Raw genomic sequence first — 25543 nt, forward strand, 5'->3', positions numbered from 1 at the left:
TGTTTTTTTGTTTGGTTTTACTTGGTTTCATTTAATAAGTTATAATAATTATAAAAATGGAATAATAAGTAGGCGTAATAATATATAATTTAATATAATATAATAAGTTTTCTTGGTTTCATTTACTTTGGTTTGCACTTGACGAATACGAATACGAATCTTAGACGACGAAAAAAAGGTAATTAAATCTGGTTACATATATATAATAATGGTTACGATTGAGTGTGTGGGGGTGCTCGGTTTTTGGGGTTTTGTTGTTACGTTTGAAGAATATATCGCGGCTTTATCTTCGATTTTCGATTTTCGTTTCGTCTTTGAGTGTAAATCATGGCGAATCGAATTAAATATAAGAGCTGAATAGCACTAGAATTAATGTAATGTAAGGTAAGGTTTGCAAATCGAACACAAAATACAATACAATACAATATATTTATGCATATTCATTATAATAAGTACTTAGGTAAGCTGAGAGAGTAATGTTGGTAAATCTTAAATCAATAGACATTAAATCATTTGGTTAGCTTGTTTAAATACTCTGTTTAATTGAATATAATCGAATTAAATTACATATACATAAGTTAAAAAAAATAGTTACTATATATTGCGACTTAGATCATTTTCATTCATATTTTTGCGGTTTTTTATTCTTTATTCTTTATTTTTCGTTTTTTGTTTTGTTTTTTCCTTTGACCTTAATATTTTCATTTGTCAATTTATAGACAGTTGTCTTGTTCATCTTTTTTTCTAAAGTTTGCCTTAGTTTCTGTGTTGTGTTTTTGGATTGCCTCATTCAAGCTTTGTTTTGTTTTGTTTTTTTTTTTGTTTTTGTTTTGGTTGCTTGGTTTAGTTAATAGAACTAAATTATAGAGATGGAGATAAATCAATTTTCACTAAGATTTCATTAGAATTACAATCATAATAATTTCGTTTAGCGTACAAATCAAATGATAGACATCATAATTCGCGCTAGTTTTCGCACAATTTCGACTACACTGTCTCTTATCAGATCAAATAGTCAAATATTCAAATATTCCAATATTCAATAGTCAAATAGTCAATAGTCTAGGTTCGTCAAATCAAACAGATCGTGGAGTATTGGAAAGGTCTAGGTCTAGCCCAAAATGGCGGGTTCGCCTAAGTGGTCTTGGTCTTGTTAGTCTTAAAGCTGACCTGGAGCACCCGATTTCCCAGGGTGTATCCGTTCAGCGACTGGATGGCCACTACGGCCTCATCGTAGTTGGTCATGGTCACGAACCCGAATCCCTTGCACTTGCTGGTCTGCAGATCGCGGATCACCTTCACCGATTGTACGGCCCCGAAGGGTCCGAATAGCTGCCACAGCACGTTCTCCTCGGTTTCCGGGGCCAGGTTGTATACGAATATACACCATCCGGATCCGGTCATCGCATTTCCGGGCAAAATGGAGTTGGCCAGTAGGTCGCCAGCCAGCGGTGAGTACCTAAAGTTGAGTTGCGATTCAAGCCGGCGATGAGATAAACAAATTATGTTAGTTAATTGTGTATGTTGCGAAGTGCAGTTTACATCAATATTCATTTTAGGTACTCTCCTAGGCCCTTCTTGACACTTAACCAAATGGATTTAGATCGTTCGATCTCTGGGTTTTCAAGGCACATGCTGACAAACAACGAAAATGGGCCTATTCATATTCTGTTGATAAGTTTTTTGATAATAAAAATATATAAAAAAAAAGTAGGAACTTGTTAACGTTAATGGTTTGGGTACCTCCCTAGGCCACACCTTACATGCTGATTAACGAAGGTTAAAATACATATACATTTCAGTTTTCCAGGCCCTTTAGTTTTGGATCTATTTTTTTATAAATTTACACTAACAAATTTGAAGTTACTTCTGTATATTTATTAATTTTGTATACATTTTTCTATTTTAAATTGTTTTTGCTTGCTACAAAAATAGCAACTCTGAATCTTGACTGAAACTATTAAAAGTTATATGTTTATAAATTTTAAATCTATTTTTTATTAAAAAACCACCAATAAATTAAATTGAAAAAAATATTACGCCCAATTTATTATTAGTGCAATCTTAAGCTCATTGGTTCAGTAATGTCTAGACATTTTGATGTTGAATTGAACACGATGATTTATTATTTTTAAGTACCTTCCTCTCATAAAGAAATATATAAACAAATTAAAAATATTGTTAAACGGTTATTTGGTTCATTATTATATTCGGAAAAAAATTAAAATCCGGATATAAAACTAAACAACATACTGGAATCAATGGAAACTCTCACATGCAAACGAAAAAATTAAAAGCCAAAGCGGTGTAGCAAATATAACTAAATGAAATACGTAATTGAAATATATACAAACGTTGTATATAAGTATCAACATTATTGCTAGACATTTATATAGATATTTGAATATATTTTTTCTATTTTCAGCCAAATAAATAAATTAACAAAATAACAATTTGCACAAATAGCGTGAAAAGACCAAGATTAATATGTTCACCTTCGTAGGCCCTTGTTAATCGCTAACATAGGACTCTTTCCAATGCTAAAAATGATGATAAAATGTATTTTGTAAAGACAAAGAAAGAAAGAAAAAATGGAGCAACAAAATGGTTTATACAATCAATACAAATTAATTAGTCAACGAAATTGCAAAAACATACGTACATACCAAAGAAAAATGAAGAAGTTATTTATCGTTAACTTAACTTTGAATTAAGTTTAATGAAAAAATGTAAATGTATGCCCAGGATTCGAATTTTAATGGATAGGGCCAATGGAATCGGAAATGCAATCGGACCAAAATTCCTTCAATCCTTAATTACACTATGTGCATATAAATATAAATAATCACCAATATTATATACTCAGTATACATGCTCAAAATAATGCTGCCCAAAGCTTTTAAATATGCTGGTTTTTTGGTAAATAGATGATCTTTGGATATGTAATAAATGCGTTTTTTTCAAAGCAATATATTTTCGGTTCTTTTGTTGTATTTTATTTTAGATTTTTGAGTATTTTGATAAAATATGAACTATGTTTGGTTTTTTTTAATGTTTAATCTTATGCATTTGAATTGTTTTAAGACCAAATTATTTTATTTTTAATTTTGTAGTATTTTTATAAAATACCAACTAAGTTTGTTTTTTTGTCGGACGCTTTATATATTGGTAGCCTTTTTTGTGAGCATTAATCCTGAGCCTCAAAAACGGTTTGTTTCCCTATGAAAGTATCTTTAGCTAAAGATCTTGGGATGATTTAATGCGAACCTTATGCGACCGGCGGAGGGCAGAGCTCCGGCCAAACGTCTGGTGGCCGCTGCCGCCTGGGGTGTCAAGTAGGCGGTGAGGGGCGGGGCGATCTGGGCCTTGGCGCTATTGCTCGGATTATTGGCGAACTTAACGGTGATCGGCTCGGCATATCCCTTCGGGGTCTTGCCATTCAGCTCCTGGATGGCCCGCTCGGCTTCGTTGCGCTGATCGAAACGTATAAAACCGACTCCCTTCGATAGACCTACAAAATAATAGAATTAGTATAGATTATGATAACATTAATTACACATTAAATAATTTTTCCAACATCTATTTTTATATGTTTTAAATTTAATTGGTGCAAGAAAAACAAAAAATCAATTATGTTTCTTGCAATTATTACAATATATAATTTTAAAATAAGACCAGCACAACTTGAATAGCTCAAAAGTTAATTTAATCAAAGGATTATATTTCAAGTTATAAAAATCATCGTCTTATTGTAAATATGTATTATAAAATTGAATTGTGATTTTATTTTAAACTTAAATCAATCTTATAAGTTTTGCAAAACCAACTCCAATTCGTGTTATCCCAAACAACATATTTATCGACAAGGTCTTATAATAATCATCATTTCCATCTTTCAAACAAAACTCACCAGAAATATTATCACAGAGTATACGAGATGTAATTATTTTGCCGAACGAAGCAAACATCCCCTCCAAGTCTGGTTGTGATAGATTTTTCGGAAGACCCGATACATATAAATTAGCACCCTTAATAGATTCTGAGCTTGGACGGGCGTATGATACTTTAATAACCTTATTCTGCAAACGCAGACCGTTCAGGGTGTTCACAGCCTTCTCAGCATCCTCGGCCCTTACGTAATTAACAAATCCATAGCCCAGGCTCTGACCTATATCGAATCGCAAAAAATGGCAGTGGTTACTATACATAATAATAATAGACATTTAGTCGGTAAACTAACCTTGCTGCAGTGCCGGGTTGAGAGCGGTCAACGATGCTGGCAAGACTGTAAATAAATTAACACAATCTTAGTTTAGATGTTAATGTAGTTACTAGATAAAAAAGACAGCTAAAGAATAAGATATAAAAAAGAACAAAAACATGCTTGGTATTATTTTTAAGTTTTAACTAACTTTTAAAAAGGCAAAGAAAGAATATTTTTTTGAAACCCTTTGTGATTTTGATTTTTGGATACTTAAACAAAGGTTTGAAACTGAGTAAACGCATTGTTGTTTGCATTTTAGAACGCACAACATGCAAAGAGGTATTATAAATATGAATAAATTGTTTACACAGATTCAGATGTTTACAATTTTTATAGTCTTAACAAATATGAAAAATTAATAATGGACAATATTGTATGTAAAAATTCGTATGTTTTTGTAAAAGTTCCGACAAAAACTGAACTTCTTTTCGCTTTCACTTGCCTATGTTATATCAATTAATTTTGAGATAAACTAATTAATAATATTTATTAAGAATTTTTCTAAAAAATGTTGGTAGAAGAAGACTATGGTGTTTCCTGCATGGACGCTTTTTTTAAATCTTTGAAAAAAAAAATGATACCAGTTTTTACAATAATTTGCTTGAAATAAACAAAACTTTATTAAATGTAATAAAAAAAAATTCAAGGACAAATGAGCTTTAAAAATGCCGAACACAGTATCAGGTATAAAGAGTAAAATACTAGAAGAATTGGTCAATATTTACCCAAATTACCTGAGACTTTATCACGCACCAGTTTGCAACTCTCGAGCTCACCGATGCTGGAGAAGAGCGATCGCATCTCCTCCTGCGTCATGGTTTGCGGCAGATAGTTGACGATCAAATTGGTGCGCGACTCATCATTGCTGCCGTCCACGGAGCCATTGGCACTGCCGTTCTTCACTATGTCCATGGCGTTGGTCATCCTGATCCTGATCCTGCCCTGATTTAGTCCTTTCGGTTAGTCCTAGTTAATCTCACTATCTCACTTCTTGGTTGGTTGCTTTTCGCTTACAAGTTAGGGCTGCTCGTTATGTTTAGTTTTTGGATTTTGGGTTTTTAGTTTCGACTGCGCTTTGCACAAGTCCCGCGTTTTAGCCGCTGCTTTTATATATATCGGTTTTTGGGGGTTTTTAGATCAACTACGATCGCGAAAAAAATGTATTTGCTTTTTAAGTTTATGTTTAGAGCGTTTGCCTGTCTAAAACTTTTAAAATTTTATTTATTCTTGAATTATTTTTGTATTTTGTTTTCGTTTAGATAAAAGAGTAAATTTTGCTAAATGTGTTTACTTCTTCTTTTTTGCTTCTTCGAATTTTAAAGGTTATTATGATCTTTAGTTGTAGTTTTTTTGGTTTTGTTTTTCGTTTTCTTTGTTATTTTTTATAAAATTGCAAAAATGCAAAAAGATAGCAATAATTTGGGTTTTCCCTTTTGTTATACTTTTACTAAATTTGCGCTGGTTTTTTTGGTTTTATTTGACTAGAACTTAGCTTTGGTTTTCAAATATACATTCATATATCGTATATATATAGTTAGTTGTGTTATCCGTTATCCTCTTGTATATATATACCGCTTGAATATGATTATTCGTTTATGTTTGCTTTAAATTAATAGTAGTTGGTTTTATTTGGTGGTGTTTGGTTTTTGTTTACTTCTCCTCCTTTTTATTCTTGCCTCGTTTGTTTCCCTTCTCGTCTGCGGTTAAAAAATCTACCTCTTTTCCGGTGATCCGTATCTTTTCTTTGATAAATGATGGCTGTTCGATTGCTCGCTCGTTTTCACTCAATCTGCAAAAAAAAAGTACGAGGTAATGTTATGTTAAGAAATAATGTTTTTGTAAATTTATAAATATATAAATTTTAACTAATTGCCATATTTTTCAAAAACAAAATAATCATTTTTAAAAACAAAATAATTTTATGAAAATGTCAACAGTCATGGATTTTGTTTGAATAAGTTGTTTAAACAATTACAATCAAGTGCTGTCTTAATTAAACCATTGTTTCAACAATTTAGCCATTACATTAGCTACCCATGTATGGAGGGACAATATGTTTAGATCATTTCGGTCGACTTCACACACACAACTCATTAATTTAGCTGCTTACTTTGACAATCTCTTTCAATGGTAAAAGCACTAGCTCTTTAGCACTTTTTAGTTGAAAAACTTTTTCGAATGCTGTCTCATTTTCGCGAGCCATACAACTTGCCAATATGGGTGCTGTTCCGATGAAAAGTGCTCGATAAGCGCGTTTCACACACGACTTGGCAAGGAATCCGAGAGACTACTGTCACCACCACAGCAGCACAACAGTGCGCACCATTAGTAAGCACCACCGCCCCCACCCCTGAGCTAATGAATTCCATGGACAAGGGTAAGTCAACGCCGAAATCTGTTTATCAAACAACAAAGCGACTCGGCTGGAGTTTTTTTCACCGCTTTTTGTCAGCATAAAGTACTCGCCTAATGGCTTGGAATTTAATTAAATCGCTGTAGGTAGATGCGATATGTGAATCCTATGTGTAATGTCACGATATATGATATGAATCGAAAGATGCTAGCCCTGCATAATGGTCATTTATTGCTCCCTCCACAAAATTCGGAAGTGAACAATGGAACGATTCGCAAGGCAATACGCCAGAATCCAAATCGCATTAAAAAAAAATACGTGTCAAATGGTAACTTGTGTTGATTGCAAAACAGGGGAAATTCCCAGCACGTAATCATCCATGGCAGTTTTTCTTTGAACTTCGATAAAATCACATTTGTATCGGAGATTAAAGCTTGAATTTCGTTGGACTCCAATATGGAAATTGTTATTTTTTATTATTAGGCAACTATTTTTGAAGATTACTTTTATTGAGATTTGTTATTTTTTGAAACTAAAAACTTTTAGCGAACAAATTTTATACTTTAAAGCAAATAATATTTTACAAATAAAGTAAACTCTTAAAATAATATACAAATATTTATGCTTTTATTATATATCTATAAATATTGAATTTCCAAGCTCATATCCTTGTGGCTTAAATACTTTTGTTTCCAATTGGAATTTCTTTAGGGGTTGAAAGAGCAAAAAAGGACTTCCTAGATCCTGGCCTCCGGCATCTGTGTGTGCGTGTTTGTGAAAGGACTGCATTGAAAATAGGGTAAAAACCTGACGCGAAAAACAAACAAACGGGCCGCATGTCCTGCCATATAATGTCCTGTCCTGTCCGGGGTCGTTGAACCCCCGTGTGCCTGTGTTTGGGTTTTCTAGTTTTCAGCCCGTGTCTTTTCCACATTTCCCACACCCGTGTTTATTTGCCCTTTTTCGCTCTGTGCAAGGATCGTGGCACGTTAAATGAGGTTTGGGGGTCCCAACAGCTGTTACTGCGTTCGTTGAACCCAATAAAAGGTGCAACACTGGGTTAAAAGCAAAATGCACTGAGCGAAAAAAGGGGAAAAAATAAATGATATATGTTTAGCTAGGTCCTCAGCTAGGTCCTCAATAAATAAAACATTTATATATTATTTGATGTTATGCAGCATAACCAGTTTTATTAAAAATTAAAAATTCTCACCAAAGAAATTATGATGGATAATTCCATTTACTGATAAGTGTGATGTGATTACACTAACATATCCTATCCATCGAATACTTGATAACATTATTTTTTTTTATTTTAAAAAGTGATTTTTATAAAAAAAATTACAAATCTATATAATTATAATTTATAATTATAATTTTTTTTTTTAATGGGAGACCAACTGGCCAAATTTTTTTTTTTTCATTTTCATAAATAATAGTTATAAAATGCCATTACCTTTCTTGCAGTGTATTTAGGTTGGGAGCGAAATGAAAAGAGCACTGCACAAAAGGCATGGCGAACAAAAGGAAGTGCAGTGAAAATGCAGCGGGGCGACTCCTCGCCCACAAGGATGCAGGATTCGAGCCGGGGACATCCTTTAATTGCACAGCATGGCGTGACACTGGATGAAGCAAACGGCCCCCTTAACCCCCTACTGCCCTCACCCATGGACGTGAGTGAAAAGATGATGGCGGAGGAGAAGCGTGTAAACGTGTAATTGACACTTTTGCGCCGATATCTGTGACCTCATTTGCGAATGTGTGTCGGTTGGCATTTGTCGAGGGCCTTGAGGAGGGTCAGGATACACACATGACTCCTCAAGTCCCTGGAAGGGAACGGGGAAGTGCTTAAGCGGAATTTGTTTAAGACTAATGGGCATTTTTTTAAAGCTCACTGAGTGTTGAGACACATTTCAAGTTTTTCAACGAAAAACACTTCTAGATAGCACATGTTTTTATTATTTGTACTAATTTAAATTTCCCAATTGGAGATGTTATAATGTTTATATAGTTTTGCTTTGATATTATATATCCTTTAATAGGGTTTTTTTTGGACCGTACATGTTAATTACTTTTTTTGACTCAATTTCAAAGTCGAGTTTTTTAAGTTTTATAGTACAGTTTTTTTATGCAGGTACTATAAAAGCATTATAAATTATTTAAAAATATTTAGAAGAATACGCTTTTGAAAGACGTTGGTAATTGTTTATGCTCATTGATAAAAATTCTACAATTTTTTATTTGTTTTTTTGTTATTGTTTTTTTTTTTATTACTTTTTAGTAAGCTTGGAGACTTAAGTTATTTTTCAGTAAACCGAGAACCAACTGAAAACAAGCAAAGTAAAATAATTAAGATATATATTATTAAGTAGTTTTATTAATATTATTTAAGGTGACATTTAATTTGTGACATTTCTCCACTCGTTTGCGGAACCTAAAATATACTTTAAGTTCCTTTAGCGGCTAGAGCTTGTATTATTTTGCAGCGCAACGAGAACGAAAAGAAAAAAAATAAAAGCTGTCATGGAAATTTACAATGGCGCCCCCCCTTATCGATTTATTTTGGCAGGCGTTTGGCTAAGAATTAAATATAGATGGCTGGATAAACTTGATTAGATCATGGCATTACCACTTACGTGCTTCGGTCGCGGTACAAAATCGTGAAATTCTGCGAGCGAGTTGCGTTTGAGAAGTACCACTGTCATACAGTGGTGCGTGCGAAGGAAGGGGAGTTGGGTAAACTGACTGACTGACTATATAATAGATGTATATTGATTGCACAAAAACTTTCTTTCGCGTCGACTCGCTCGCTCTTTCTCTTTGGCCTGTACGCTCCTTTGTCCAACGATTTCCTGGCTAAATATATGAATATATATATATGGGATATATATATATATATGGGATATGGCCGATGGGATCTGGCGTAGTTTATAGTAGACACTCGAGGCACAAACTCGAAAAAAATGCGAAAGAAAATTGAGATTTGACTAGGGTCTGTGTGTAATAACAATTGCAATTCTGCCAAGTGCTCAGCGACTTTTCCAAGTGTTCTATAGAGATATTGCACGATTATCGAAGTCGAGTCCCGGTAATTGCACAGCTTATTGCTTTGTTTAGTTTCTAGTTTTTGGTTTCTAGTTGTTAGTTTTGGGTAAAAAACCGAGAACACAACAAATTCGTAACTTAATATACATATATAGAAGTATATATACAACACAAAAACCGGTGCAGAGGAGTAAAAAATTATAAATGAATGTTCTCGAACGAGAAACACAACCGAATGGAATCAAAACCGAACGAAAGCAACGAACGAACACGTACGACTGAATCGAATAGAGGAATACAGCGCCAGGACTTGGGCCTTAGACCGATATCTCTATATATATATGTGTATATGTGAATCTACACATATATCCTAGCTGGGCTGGCCGTATCCTTGCATCCTTGTCGCCGGCCCCCAAAAGCGGCAATATGCGCAATAAGGACGAAGCGATCCGGCGGAACGAAAGAGAGCGAAAGCCGCTACCACCACCGAGTATCCTTGCACCAGTATCTCCCTCTCGCTATCCCTTTCCCTCTCTTTCTAAAGTCCTGCCGGTACACACCCTTTTTGGGAGAGCGGCAAGAGAGAGCGCACACCGCACACCGAAAAAAAGAGAGAGCGGAAAATGTTGGGTGGGTTGCAAATCGACGAGGTGAGGAAACAAGAGTCCTTGCACTTAAAAAAAATTTGCTGACACTACACGACAGAAATTTCGGAAAGGAAATTAATCTTATTTAGTTCATTCTCAAACTTATAAGAAATTATTTAAAATTTGAGGAAGTCATGCTCTAGTATTCAGAAAGGTTATTGTTTCAAGAATTTGTTTTTTTTTTTAATTTCAAAGCTCTTGGTAACTAGCTTAAAAAAGGAACCGAGACTAAATCAAAATACACCTTTGTTAAGAACAAAATATGTCAAAAATTTGCAAAATGACAACTTTAATAGTTTTACTTATAAAGTTAACTAAAAGTAAATTCAGGTTAAAATTCAAAACTGGTCACAATAATAAGTACATTTATAAAATAAAATCTATTTCATATCACTCATTTGAGTTATTTAACTAATTTTTTATAAAATATTACTATAGTCCACATATTCCACACATATTGTTAATTCTCTTAGATCTGATAAGCAAAGAAAAATACCAAGAATTTGTCTACGTGTACATTCAGCTGTTGGAGTGAGCAGGAGTACGAGAACTTGACTCGATGTGAATGATGCAAATTATATCAGACTAAGATAATGGGACAGGACCCTCCCTCTACAAAAAAAAAAAAACTCGAGCAATGTTTTTGTCTGAGCTTGAATGAAAACAGGAAAAAAATAAAGGGATTTAATGGTCATAAATATGGAGCTTTGAAATATAAGCTAACGGTAAACGCACCTAAAATCGCATTTATAACATAATATATAAATTATCTGTTCATATTTATACATATTTATACATCAATTGATAAAATATTCTCTGTCATTAGCACAAAAGTATATTTTTTTAATTAATACATTTTAATATTATCATAAAAAGTATTTTCATTGTCTTCTTATTTCACCTAAAGTGGCATATTCGCTTACTTTTAAAGAAAAATATGAACATAAAAGTTTTTAAGATATATATTACTTTTTTTTAATAGTAAAGGTAAATTTACAGAACTGATAACAGTTAATAATTTTAACCAATTGAGTATTATTTTATATTTAAGTTTTAAGTAACATCAATGAGTATTTTTAGGATATGATTTTTTTAGGATTTAATAGAAAACATTTATGGATAAATTCTGGAAAAACAGACTCAGACAGGCGAACAAGTTTTTCCCTCCTGCTGGGCTTTTATTTCCCACCCGATTTCATTTTTTTATAAAGACAGATGCAGTGGGAGAATGAGAGATAAAGGGAGAGTGAGAAAAGAACAGAGGAAGGGGAAGTGAACTTTTTCGGGGGTTGAGGTGAGGCTGAAAATAAAAGGGAGAGCACCTTGCAGGCTAGGAATATTAATCAGGCGCACACAGACATACACTTGCCCCATACACATACACACACAGAGTCCTTTGCACACACAGCATCTCTCTCACGCACACAGGCACATACGAAAATTCCTCTCACACACACAGCTTCCGTGTTATAAATAATGAAATTTCAGCATTTCGCTTGACAACAGCAAAGGGAGTTTTTTTTTGGGAGGAGGGGGTTTTGGGTAGAGAGTGGGTGCTTTTGGGTGGTGAGTGGGTGGTGGGGTGGCTGGGCTGCTGCGAGATTGTCCTTTCGCTCGAGTTACAACCGTTTGCTTCGCTCTTTTTTTAAGGACTCTGTGTACTTTTTCGCCATGTTCCTAATTTTCTTTGAATTTCCTTTGGCTTACGTTTTTTCTTTTCCTTTTGTTTCTTTTTTTTTTTTACATAGGCTCTTGAAGATAATTTTGTTTATCCTTTGACCCAATTCGTTTAATTTGATGGGAGCTGATGATGATGTTGTTGCTTTGCTTTTTGCGTTCGTTATTTTTATTCTTTTATTTTTTGCTAGCCAGAGATAAACGGTTCCCAGTTGAGTTAAAGAAATTATAAGTGGGCGCTGGGGCGTGGCGTAGGCTCGGGATTTCCTCACTGATTATTTTTGCAAGGAAACATATATCAAACGACATTAAGGTCAATCCATTTAAAATGCATTTATTGGGCATAAGCCAAAGCAAAACAGCAAAAGGGCTTCTTGAAACTAAACAAATTTTGTATTTTAATTATAGCTACAGTTTTTTATATATCCTTGTTCTAATGCTATTTTTTAACACTTAACATAACAATTTAATGCTCACTTATTGTGCACAGTTTTATACTTTAAAACATTAAAACAAATGTAATATTCCTTGAATTAATTTGATGATATGTGATTATAAGCTGCAAAAGGGAAAGTTAAATATCGATATTTAAAAAAAAACCATTATATTATTATATAATTTTTTTTTATTGGTTTTATTGGAGAAATTTAACGACAAAATAAAAAGAGTACAAAATTCAATAAGCAGCTTTTGAATTCTTAAAATAACTTAAGGTAAGGCAAGGTAAAATTAGCTCCCTATTCCTATTTTTAGCTGTCCACATAATTCGAAGACGAAGCAAAACGCAGGTCAACCCTTTGTTATAAAAATGTGGACATATGTCTTCATTTTCGTAAAACATTTTCCAATTCTAAAGTATACAAGGATGTGTCAAAATGTTGTAAAACTTTCGGACAGCTCGTCCCGAACCTGAAGAACCCGTTTTCGAAGGGAAAGCTAACCCGTTCCCCGAGACAATAGTAAAATAACAAAAACCGAAACAGAACCAGAACCAATCGATTTGCATTTTCCCGCTTCCCAAGTTATGTAACACTTTCGTAAGGGAAATAGAAAAAAAGGGGGAGGTCCCACCACCACAGCTTTGCACCACCACCGATGTGATCAAGCATCATTATCCTTGCAGCTGCTGTTCAAAAGGATCTTGAACTTTGGTTCAGTTCGCTGCAATTTATAGCTCCTGCGACTTATTGACATTATTGTGATTTTGCAGGGGTTTTCCCGTCTAGAATTTCGCACATTTTCCTATGGTGGAACATCAGTTTTGATTTGGCACACACAGGCAGCGAGGCACTGAGAAAATGGTCGTGTAATCCCGGTGTGTAAGCCTCAAAGAGGGTGGTTTCGATTTGTAGCTGGAGAAACGATTTTCCAAGCTGGGGGGAAATGGATTTTCACAGGCAATGGCTTAAGGAAAAAATATGAATTTTATTTTTATTTTCTTTAATGTTCTGATAAAATCATATTTGGTATAATTATAACAAATAAAATCATAATCTTTGAAATTATAAAAATAAATTTAATGGAATGTTTGTGCCTATAAGTTATCAAATACTTAATCTCTGATATGTATGATTTAACCATGTTGGATTTCCATGGGTTCCTAAACTGGTTAGCCCCTTTGAAAGTGTTTTTGCTTTTATGTTGAAGTAGGGGTCGCCACGCCCCGGGGCGCTGTATTTTCGATTGCCATAAAATTAATTTGCACCCCGAATTCGCTACAAATGATCGGCATTGTTGGAGGGTTCAATGCACCCAGGCACTCAATTGGAATCGAGATTGGGATTGGAAATTATCCGGCGATTGCAGCCAGGTAAAGTGGTTCAAAGCATCCAATTATGCAATGAATTGCAATTTCTTTACAATAGTTGTATATAGAAAAGAAAATTGTGCAATAAATAATCAATGATTTATTGAAGGTGTGCTTTTCGACATGAACATTATGCTCAGATGTTAGCTTTTACATAATAAATCAATAAGAATCAAAGTTTGCTTTTTGACAAAGTAATAATTTAGCAGTTCAGAAATACGCTTTTAATTTTAATTTAATCGGAAAACGATATCATATAGCTGCCAGAGGAACGATCGAATAATTCAGCTGAAAATCATCATAACTTCAATGTTTTTAAACATATACGCAAATAAATCAAAATTTAAATGTTTTCAAGAATATTTCATTTTTGAAATAGCTGCAAGGGTATATGAACATCGGCTTGCCGAAGTTTGCTTCCGTTCTTGTTTAATTTAAGATTTGACTAGTTTTTGTAATTAGTTGGCAACATAAACAGTATTCAACCCTTGGCCAAGGCTTCATTAGGCCACCACATGTGTGCGGCTTGTGTCAGGAACGCCATCTTTCATATCCCATATCCCATATATCCTATATGCGTGTCCATTATCCCGACAATAAGGGTGGCCGGCAAATGAGACGTTTCCAAAACCACTCGTCTCATAATTGGACAAACGGCCAGTCTGGGGATAATTAATGCAGCTAACGAGTTTAAACGAGAATAATTCTCCTACCAAAAACAGAGTGCAGCGAAACAAAATTGAATACGTGGGTAGCAAAATAATAATACTTTATATACTATTTATACTTTAATATCTTCACTGCAAGATATATATTGATACCTAAATATTAAAAACCCTGAAGAAAAAATTTGTTTTAACTTTTTCAAACGCTGCCAAGCTTATTAACAAACTCCATTTTATCTGGAAAATGCGATTATTTTGCAAAAACTTGGGAAATAATAAATTCTAATTTGGACCTACGTTCGATTAAAAATAAATAGTGTTACCCCTCAAATTTGGCCACAATAAATTGGAATGTATCATGAATTCGAGTGCAATACGATAGCTGATCTCAAACTATATATACATATATATATATATTTGTTGTGTCTATGTATGTGGACCGTTTTGTCACCTGACCATTAAGAGATAAGAGGAGCAGGAAAAGCGCAGCAGTCCACCGCCACAAGGATATCGGAGGATAATACACGTACGGGCACCACCTGCATGCTGCCTCTCTCTTTCTCTAACACCCTCCTCTCTTTCTTTTCCTATATCTCTCTCTCCTTCTATCTCGCGTTTGTCTATGAAGGATGTTGAACTCTGACACAATGCTATATATACACGAACAACAATTGCCGGCCGGTGGCCAAGTGGTCCTGCATCCTGCACCACCCACTTGCACACTGAGAAAAAAATGCCGCACTCGAAATCTTTGTCGGTTCTATTAATGCAAGGCTAGTGCATTTATTTATTTTGTAGTCTTAATAAATAAAAATCCATCACGATCTTTTGATGCCACGTTTCTATACATTTTTATGAGCAAACGGATTAATTTTTGTAAAAAAAAATTAAATTTTATCGCAATATCATTAGAAATGATTTATTTTTATAATACAAGTTTTTTCAAAGATTTACAATTTTTGATTTCGAAATGCTCCTTTTTATATAATTATTTTTTTAACTGCATTCAGCTCCAAGTCCTTACCTCTCTCGAATTCTCTTCATATTTTCCTCTCTCTTTTTAACCGTTATTCCCTCTCTTTCCGCCTGTATGTGTGACTGGAGGGTATGTGTATTTGTGGGGCGTTGTTTTGATTTTCCTAGATTGCGCAATCCAGCATTTTTTTTATCCAAAACCAGGAAGCGAAATGCCAGAGAGAGTGCTCTCTACTGCGCATGTAAGTGTGTTCTCGTGAGTATTTTGTGTGTGTGTGTGTGTGTGTGTGTGTGTGTGTGAGTGCGGGTGGGTGGGGCATTGGGTGCTTACGTGGGTGGCTAAGTCCTGCGCACAAAGCGCGGAAATTGAATTTGCGGCAAAGAGGACCAGAAAATGTAGCAAAAAAAAAAAACAAAAAATAAAAGTTGCTCCATTGCATTCCATATGTATACATGTGAGTATATTTGTGTGTGACTCTCTTTTTAGGTTTATTTGCCTTTGTATGTGTAGCATAACGACCGGCTTTTGCTTTGCCTTTGTTATGCTGTTAGCACATAAAATGGTTTTTGATGTTTTTCCCTTCTCTTCTCTTTTTTAACATTTTTTTTTTGCCATAAATTGCAACAGATATGTTTTTTTTGTCTATGTGTTTACATACCATAACAAATGGTATTAGTAAGTACATATCTATGTTCTTTGCAAAAAAAAAAAAGAAAAAAAAAAACGAAAAAAGCTAAATCAGCTGAAAGGTAATGAATTTAATTGTCCAGGCAGACATTAACAGCAAAGGGAGATTAGAAAGAGACAAATAATGTCAAATGGAAAGGGACAGAGGATAGGAAAAGAGAGAGGTAGATGGAGCGAGAAGTGGGTGCCTGGCATTAATGTAACAAAATCAAGAGAAATTAAAGCTTAATTTACATAATTGAGACACCCTTTAAAATTTGCGGGTGGAACAACATTTCCGAGAAATTGATCAACACAAAATCCTGCTGAAAAAAAGGAATATTATGAACTTGGGCTATAACTATAATATTTGATTCCCTTTTAACAAATTATTAATTTATTAAATCAATAGAAAAAATCGCAGGGATAAGATTATTTAAACTTAGTTGTTTAAATATATATATTTCTGGCAATGATTTTAAATTTACACCTTGATTTTTATTTATTATTTATTTTTTGGGGGGTGGTATTTGGTTTTTGGGGGGGTGGTATTTGGTTTTTTGTTTTATTTTTCAATATTTAAATATGTTGAATGCATAAAATATTATTACTTGTGTACCAAGCAAATTAAGTTTTACTTATTTTTGTTGGGGAACTAAAAAGATCTCTGCTGTTATTTTTTAAATACAAAATGTACAAATTTGTAATTACTAGGAATCTCTTTTTTTATAATTCGTGGACAGATGTTCCCGTTAACCAAGCTCTTAACAAACCATGTCATAAAAACATTAACAAAATTGTATGGTTCTACTGCAGCTGTGACCAGAATAAAAAAAAACTAGCGTTTTCGCCATGACTCTTATTCTTGACTTTTTGACTTTTTTATGACTGGACTGCTAATGCAGCATTTTTTTCGTTAGAGATTACTTAAAGTAAGTCTTATATAAATTTAAGTTTTTACCAACCACCCTTGAGTCCAAAAAAGAGACATGAAAGTTCCTTCACCCGCCACCCAAACCAAATAAATGACGTTTGGGTGGTGGTGGTGGCTTTTGTTTTTGTTGATGCTTGCCAACTTTAAAATTGCTTTTTAGGCAGAGGTAGGGGCGACGCAAAAAGAAAGCAAAAACTTTTCTAATTAATTGTTTAGCACTTCATCTGTTTTGGAAAAAAAAAAAACCGCCGCCATTGCCTGTCAAAATAAGTGTAGGGATATATATGGCTCGGATAAGCGATATTGTGTTTGGTTTTTTACACATTTCGCTAGGTAACAGACTCAAAAAACTGGTCCCGCCTGTATACACAACGCCTGATGCTGAAATCCCCAAAATATCCCTCCCAATTTAATCCAACCCCTTTTTTTCGATGCAACCGGATGCTGTCCATTTCAATTATCGTACGCGGGGCCCTCTGGAGTGGTGCTTGAATTTTGAATTTTTACATCCATTGTGTATACCGCTGGCTGATTCGTTGTTTGTCAGTTTGTGAATATTTGATGCTTCCAAACGGCATCACAAACAGCGGCGGCATCGGACAAGAAAATGCTCTACCTGAACAGCTATACACTCAAAGAAAGGGATTCTCTTCATTAATTATTTTTTAAGTGTTTGTTATTATGTTAAGCTTTGTTAAATATATAAACAAACGCGAGTAAAAAATGCTAAAACGTAATTAAAAACTGGTTTCCGTACATTTATCCCTCTTTAAGTTCTAAGTTTCAAAGTTTTAAATTAAAATCATTACCTTAAGCTGGCGTTAAAAAAAATTTTAATGTTAATAAAAAAAATATTAAAATTTAATGTAAATAAATAAAAATGCTTTTTAAAAATAAAGAAGAAAAATAAACTTATATTTATGTTAACATATATTGGTCGCAAAATCCATAGGCAAAAAGTAAAACTGCAAAACTAATAATAAGAAACAATTAAAAAGGATTTAAAATATTATTTCTATACCCTAAGGTTTTTTTTTTTAATAGTAAATCGATGTTTCTTTGTGTGTAGCTCATCGTCCAAGCGCCTGAAGCTTAGCGCCAATTGAAATATTTGTTTATGGATCTTCATGTGGTCGGATTTTTTTTAACAACTTTTTTCGGCTTTCTGGTGGTGGTTCACTGCACTCTGTTTTTTTTTAGATAGCCGACTGCTGCACAGACAAAAATTAAGGATAATTTTATAAGTGACATAACACAAATACCGAATACTTCACGATTAGGGTAATTTAACATTTTTTGATAAATACTCTTTTGTTATTTTTAAATATTTATTATATATTTATTATATATACAAATTATTTTTTCAGTGTATTAACTGGCCAGCGGTGTTTTTCGAGGTGGTTGCTAAGTTGGTGACGGTGGTTCGGTGGTGGAAAGCACGATTTTCCGAAGTGCACTTCAATTGCATTAATTAAAGAAAAGCAAAAGCGGCTGGCAAATAAACTTTTATCCCCTTGCATACTTTTTTGGGCGGGGGCGCACATTCAAAACAACTTCTCAATTTCATTTGCAGACTCCGGGTTTCTGTGATGTGAAAATCCCTCTTGTTTGTTGTCAACCGAGGATTAGTTAAGTATTTTCTGTTTTGGGGATAATGCCTTTGGTAAAACAACACTGAAGTACTTCGGTTGTTCAGCAGTTTTAGAGTCTCGAAAAGTTCCTTTTAATAAAAAATTTGCCTTTCGAAATTCTTTGTCACTAAAAAAACAATTGAAATTTTTAAACTGAATTAAAAAAAAAAACACAAGTTTCAGTTCACACTCTATTATCTTATTTATTCAAATATTATGAATATAATATAAATAAAACAAGCAGACTGCATAGTTTAAATACTTTTTTTTTAATAATTTCGGAAAACGCCTTATCCAAAATAACTATTTGTGCAAATTCTGTATATGATTTATTGACAAGAAAAATTAAAAATGGATTTGAACATTTTACAGCTTAAACTATACCTACCAGTAATTAATTTCTCATGTGCACAACTTTCGGAAATTGATTTCAACCCCATTCCCATGCAATATGTCCGCGAAAATTAATCATTTTCCGTAAAGTTTTCCGCCTGCATTTGCTTGCCAGCTGTGTGTAATCTGTGCCATTTAACACTGCTGCATTTCGCTTTTCTCTGACTTTTCCTGGCAATTTCCCGCTGGGGAAAAGTGGGAGTCGAATGGCGGTGAAAAAGCAGCGCATGCGTCATATTGATTTTGCTTCCGCTGGATTTTGTCGATTGCTGTTTCCGGCTCGAAACTTCAAAGGGAAGCGTCCAATTTGCCAAAATACAATATCCGAAAAGGCCAGCCATTGATTCCCAACACACATCAAGGAGTTTTCCTTTAATTTCCCATAACTTTTGACCTGCTCAAATGGCCTATGAAATTGAAATACGTTGCTCATACGCCACGTTGTCTCCCGTAAAATTATCTATACAATTGAAATAAGATTCTCCTTTTTAGAATGCAATTGAAAATTAGGCGAACAATTAGTTCAGTTTTCCATTCATTGTTGGACAAAGCGGTATTAATGAAAATGACAACTAATGAGAGGCAATGGGATTTCTCCACGGACGGAATGCAATTTACTATCGTCCGGGAATTGCATACAAATTTAATTGACTAAAGAACACAACAATAAGCCCTTAAGGAGCTCAAGGAAAATCGCAAATGGAAACGCAGGAAGCCAAAAAGAAAAACAAAAGGGAAAATTGAGAAAGGAAAAAGAAATAAAAAAAACACAAACTGAAAAAGGGGTTCCTAGGATGCGAAGAAAACTGGAAAATAACTCTTTGGAAATTGAATTTCTTTCGCTGAAAGCCTTAATATTCTTGGACGCCGACGCGTTTTTGTTCGACGCAAAACTTCTAATAGAATTTCACTTTACTTCAGTGCAAGGCAGTATGCGGTGGGTGCGTGGGCGTGGCAACGCGTTTTAATTTACAGAATCCGCAAAAGAAAACTGGGCAAAGAATACGGCGCACAAGATGGAAAAGGAAAATGAAAACTCATCTCAAGATTTTTTCCCAAGAAAAGTGAGCGTTGAATGGATTTTCTCTCTATTTTACTATGGAAGCAACAGAGTGAAAGAGGGAATTCAATTTCTGACAAGAAAGAAAATCCTTTGGGCTACAAATTTATGCATAAAACTACATACGCAGTTGCAGTGAAATAAAAACTAAGCTAGATTATAAAATATAATAAAGAAATCGTAATAACTAATATTTTAAAAAAATATTAAATTATAATGTAATATTTTTAAGGCGATTTATAATTTGATGGACATATAAACATCATTGGACTTTAAAACATAAATATAAGGAGGTATAAAAACCTATAAACCAATTAACTGATATTTCGAAAAAAATATTAAATAAATTAATAAAATATTAAAACCAAAATATTAAATTTAATTCTATAGAGTACGTAAGTAAATCACAAGAGTTTCAAAATCATTTATAAAGATGTCTCTGCAATATACAATATATTTTAAGTCCGGAAGCCAAATGAATATATTACGAAAGACTTCGTTCTTATATTTCATTGCATCCATTTAGACACATTTACAAATTATTTTAAAACCACACCGATTTCTGCTGCCTTCTATTTGCCTTCTATTTGAGTTGCTCTACTTGAGTTCTGAGAGTATTTTATCAAGAGTCGCCATACTAATCTGGGAAACTTGTCTTAAAGCTGACTCCGTCTGTTGGAATCAGTCAGCTGAGGCAAATCCGATGGTGGGTGACCGAACTTGTTGGCGTGGGGATGCAGATACAGATGCTGGCGGATGGATGATGCTGGCGGGCAGTGGCGCTGGCATGGTGGTGCCCAGCCACTGGTGGTGGCTCATGGCCAGTTCCATCTGTTCGAGGGTGGATGGACAAGAAAACTGCAGGCACTCGTCCAAAGTTGTGCCAGCATTTACATGTTCGCCATATGCCATACATATAACAAATGCTATATGCTCAGATGCTCGCAGGACGATAAACATAGACAGACAGAGTGAGACAGAGGCTGCATTCTCAATTATATACGTATTAAATATGGATGCTGCAAAATATGCATTGTCAGTTGCCCAGTTGCCGTTTGTGATATAATCCAGCTCCACCCATCTCCAACCAACCACTAGCCCCAACTTATTTTAATTTATTGTCATCGCAAATACCGAACGTATTTCGACCTCACTCTCTAACATTTATATCTCGTTTGTCAACGAACAGTGAACTTTTTGGCCAAAGTTGCATTAAAATAATTGATTTTTACGAATAATTGTTACGATTGATGTCATTGGAGAATCCCTATAGAAATTTATTAAAATTTGTCAGATATATATAAGAAAAAATCGGGTTCACATTGACTTGTAAAATTTAACAATAATTATTTTATTTATTGAAAATCTTGAAACGTCATAGAAAAACGAAAATATCAACAAAAATTCAGCAACAATGCAAACTTGTTTGAAAGTTTGTTGATTAAAAATTGTTTTAAAAAAGAAATAATAGATTCAGTCAGTTACTCCTATAAATTTAGAATAAGTTGACAATGATAAAACATACGACGCAGAATAAGACATTCAACGACAACGTGACTGCCAATCGCGACTAAACAAATGCAATTTTCTCGATTAATTTGTGCCAATTTAAAAATCGATAAAAATGCAATGAAATCTGCGAGTGGGAAAATGGCGACGTGGCCATTATGTGATTGTCAGCCAAGGATGTGTGTGTGTATCTGTATGAATGCAATCATGGCTGCCGAGAGGGAGGGAGAGGGAATGATTGATTGAGAGGGGAAGGAGGGCAATCATCATCAATGAAACAACAATGCAATCAGCGAACACAATTAATGCACAAATTGCTTGTCGAAGAGCTCAAGTGTAAACAGCGATGCGAGCAAGTGAGATGGCGATAGACGGACTACCACGAAAATGGGGGAAATTGCAATTGAACATTTTGCAATTTTCGCAATTTCAATTATTTTGGGTCTATTGCTAGAAACGATACTTGGATAATCACCGATGACTTTTTCAATTATCTTTATATAAGTATTTGACTTTATTTAACTTATAGGTGCGAATACTAGAATTCTCAAATCGTTTAAGTAGACATTTATTGCATTGCTAACTTTGGAACTGCAATCGAAATAACAATTTAAGAATTTATTGTTGGGTCTATTTTTAGATATTTAATTAGCTTTCCATTTTACCATTCTACCGCCAACTTTAAAGCTCTAACATACAGATTCTTAAATGTTCAAAGCAGACAATGCTAACTTTGGAACTGAAGTCAATATAATTCACAATTTGTTGTAATTGTTAAATTATAGTTCAACAGGAAAATTGCGTGCTATACAGATTCAAAATTTTACAATTACACTGCCGGCTTATACATACAAATTAAATGTTTATGTAATCAAAACTCACCTTAAAGGTCGTTGTCCTTAACTGATATTTTCGGTTTTTATAAAATATCACTTTACAGCTGATCTCTGTCGATCTCGTTTTTCCTCACGCTTTTTGTCCTAAATCCGCTTTTGCACTTTTTATTCTTCCTTATTTCTTCCTTTTTTGTTTTTAGTATAATTCTGGTAGCTCAACGTTGGATTTCTCATTTAGTTTTCGTTTATTCCGTTTAATTTGTTATTTTTTGATTCATAGATTTGGCAAATATTTTGTTAACCGATTTGCTAGTTTTGCTTAGTTTTTGTTATCAAGGTCTTTGTTTAAAAATATTTCGTCGTCTTTTGAAATCGTTGGAAGTCCGTTTTTCTTTTTCTTCGCTTGTTCTTGTATAAATATTTATTTCTTTTAGAAATTCAAGTCTTTATTTAAATATTACTTTTGTTTAACTTCTTTCTTTTATTTGTAAATATGTAAATTTATTTATTTGCGACAAAAAAACACTTGCTTATGGTATTTTTGTTAGTTAATATTGAGTTTGGTGTTGATGTTTTGATGGGGCCTTTCGGTGCGCACTGCGCCTCTACCCAAAATTCTATAAATTCAGTATAAAACCTTGTGGTATATATGGTTCCTATAGGCTATAGATTGATTGGCTAGACACTCACCGACGAAGGTAATCAAATGTTATCCGACTATATAATATATTTGATTCTAGCTAGCGCACATTTACTCAAAACAAATTTATGTTTGAATAAAAATTAATTACAATATACTTGTTTTTTTTGTATTATAATATGTTTTGTTGTGTGGGAGAATTGCTTTTCCCTAACGAATTTGGTCTTTTATCTTTGTATCAGTCAACAACACAAAAATTAATGAATTGGAAAAGTTTGATGATAGTTGTATGCAATTTCTTTTATTACGATTTTGTTTGAGATTTTTTTGCTTTTAATTTTGGCTTTAAGTTGATTGCTGCCAGCAGACTTTTGTGTTAATACGCTCCGAATTGGCTGAAATGAGAATAGAAGCGTTAAAATATGGTTAAAAGTAATTGTGGTAATTTTTTAGTATCTGAAAACTGGCTACAGGTAATTAGGTCGATGCCACACCCTTTCCACACGTACATACATACAAAATAGATACACTGAAAACAAAGTTATATCGGAAATGTGGTCCAAAATTTGAGAGCTTTAATTTTAGGTCTTGTAAACTAACAAAAATGTAAAAAATTACCTGTATTTAAGGAAAGTTTTAGAAATTTTCGTTTCCAAATATGGAAAAAATTAAATAATACCATTTTTACCATAACACATAATACTCAAATTTATAAAAGCTAAATAAACTTTACAATTGCCAATTTTGATAACCAAATAGTTACAGCGAATTTCTATTCAGGGTTTTGAATAATCTATAATTATTTTTTTTAAATGCTGTTATTAATCTTAGGCTAATGTTTTCTTCCTGTGTAATAATGTACTCACTTTTCTTGATCTTCATTCAATTTATTTTTTTATACCTTTCTTCTCTTAGATTCTAACTTGAGCTCCAATTCTTAACCTCGGATTGAGCTTATAAAAGGGATCGAAATAGTTACGAAATGTGATTCTTCTGGTATATACCGCTTTGATCGCGGATCTTACACTCACACGCACACACACACACACACATATACAAAAATATATAAAAAAGTTAAGGAGACGTACTGACTGACAGGAAGAACAGCGGCGGTCCTTGAAAGCCGGTATTCCCCAGGAATATTTCGCTCTTTTTGCCCCAGCAAGTTTGCTTAAGTGCTCCTCCTTCCGCCTTCTGCTGGTCCGATCTCGAAAAACGTTTGCCTAATATTTTTTGTATTGGTTTTTTTTGTTTTTTAGTAGTAGTTGCTTTGTCGTACTACGGAAACAAGGAGAAATCATATAGCGACGCAAATGATAAATCATATGAGTAGAATAATACGAAAACGCGCTTAAAAAAGATCCGCGTTTGCTGGATGCGCCGAAGACTGCTTGACTCGTACTGAATTTTTCCATAACATGAGAGAGAGAGGCGCTTTTCCGCAGCGACTGCGACGCCGGCAGCGACGCCAACACATCCTGTGTTGAGACTTTTCACCGAAAACGCAGCACCTACAATTCAGACAGGAGCAGAGCTTTCGGCCCAGCTTTTCCCGCCCCTCAGCTCGCTCCTCCGACTTTCCCGGCTCCAACTCTCCAGGCCAGCGGAAAATTCTCTCCAAGCGCGGTTTCTAAATAATTTGAAAATGCATTTTCCCCCGACAACGGGGGCGTGGTAACGAGGTGCTATTGTAAATGTGTGCCAACAGCTCGTCGTCTATATCCCATGTAATCTGTGCAATTCAGCTGCTGGCTACCTCCAAAAACAACTGGACATGACACTTGGAAAATAGATTTTAGTTTTGCGTTTTTTTTTACTTTTTGAACAATCTTTTTTGAACCTTTTACCTTACTTACTTTCTCAAATACCTTTTACCTAACCTAGATCCCAAAAACTAATACCTTTTTTACTCTCAACATAATTCCAAAACGATTTCTAGCATGGACATTTTTATTTTTAAAAATGTTTTCCAAAGAACGGAAGAAATTGGTACATTGGGACATTAGCTTCACAAAACAGTCATTCTTTTAGACGTAGATGCACGCCTAATTAAGTTAAGTTACAGCAAAAAAATGCCTTTAAAAATCGAAGTCTTATAAATTTAAAAATATATTTTTCAATATTAAAAATATCGAAAATATTTTCTAATTTAAAAGCTAATTATTTAAATTAATTATAATTAAACTCAAATGGTTGACATATTTGTAATTACATTTTGGGAAAAACTATGGCTAGCACTGAATATTAAAAATATTTGTCAAATAAAATTATATTTAAAATTACCTAAATTATTTACGAAAAAAACCCCAATTTTACAACATATATTGCTTGTGTAGGTACAAAAAGGAAGGAACAAATTGAGGAAGAAGGAAACAAGTGGATGGGAAAACAGTGGGTGGGGAAATAAATAGCAATGGCAAAAGCGATTTGAAATTGTGCA

General features: G+C 34.0%; 1 protein-coding gene across 6 annotated transcripts; it reads right to left on the bottom strand.

The window, feature by feature from the left end:
• LOC128265685 (ELAV-like protein 2) lies at window positions 1–24329 on the bottom strand. Of its 6 annotated transcripts, none has more exons than XM_053001869.1 (7): window positions 24192–24329; window positions 22510–23498; window positions 4990–6053; window positions 4241–4285; window positions 3911–4168; window positions 3268–3511; window positions 1–1459 (listed from the first exon to the last, which is right to left on the bottom strand). In XM_053001869.1, exons 3-7 carry the CDS (start codon window positions 5186–5188, stop codon window positions 1135–1137), a joined length of 1071 nt encoding a protein of 356 aa, XP_052857829.1. In that variant the 5' UTR covers window positions 5189–6053; window positions 22510–23498; window positions 24192–24329; the 3' UTR covers window positions 1–1134. The 6 variants fall into 6 exon arrangements, with proteins under 6 accessions (XP_052857829.1, XP_052857827.1, XP_052857830.1 ...); XM_053001867.1 differs by lacking the exon at window positions 24192–24329 and adding an exon at window positions 23970–24113; XM_053001870.1 differs by lacking the exons at window positions 22510–23498; window positions 24192–24329 and adding an exon at window positions 9254–9956 and having other exon boundaries at window positions 4999–6053.
• Window positions 24330–25543: the final 1214 nt, after the last annotated feature.

This window comes from Drosophila gunungcola, unplaced genomic scaffold, assembly GCF_025200985.1.
Source record: "Drosophila gunungcola strain Sukarami unplaced genomic scaffold, Dgunungcola_SK_2 000147F, whole genome shotgun sequence".
Taxonomy (NCBI): domain Eukaryota; kingdom Metazoa; phylum Arthropoda; class Insecta; order Diptera; family Drosophilidae; genus Drosophila; species Drosophila gunungcola.

Excerpts from the sequence above, each read along its gene's own strand:
- LOC128265685 (XM_053001869.1), bottom strand. The coding sequence starts at position 5,188 with ATGACCAACGCCATGGACATAGTGAAGAACGGCAGTGCCAATGGCTCC. Across the intron at positions 4,169-4,240 it reads CAACCCGGCACTGCAGCAAG|GTCAGAGCCTGGGCTATGGA; the intron begins GTTAGTTTACCG and ends GATTCGATATAG. Across the intron at positions 1,460-3,267 it reads CCCTCCGCCGGTCGCATAAG|GTACTCACCGCTGGCTGGCG; the intron begins GTTCGCATTAAA and ends ACTCAACTTTAG.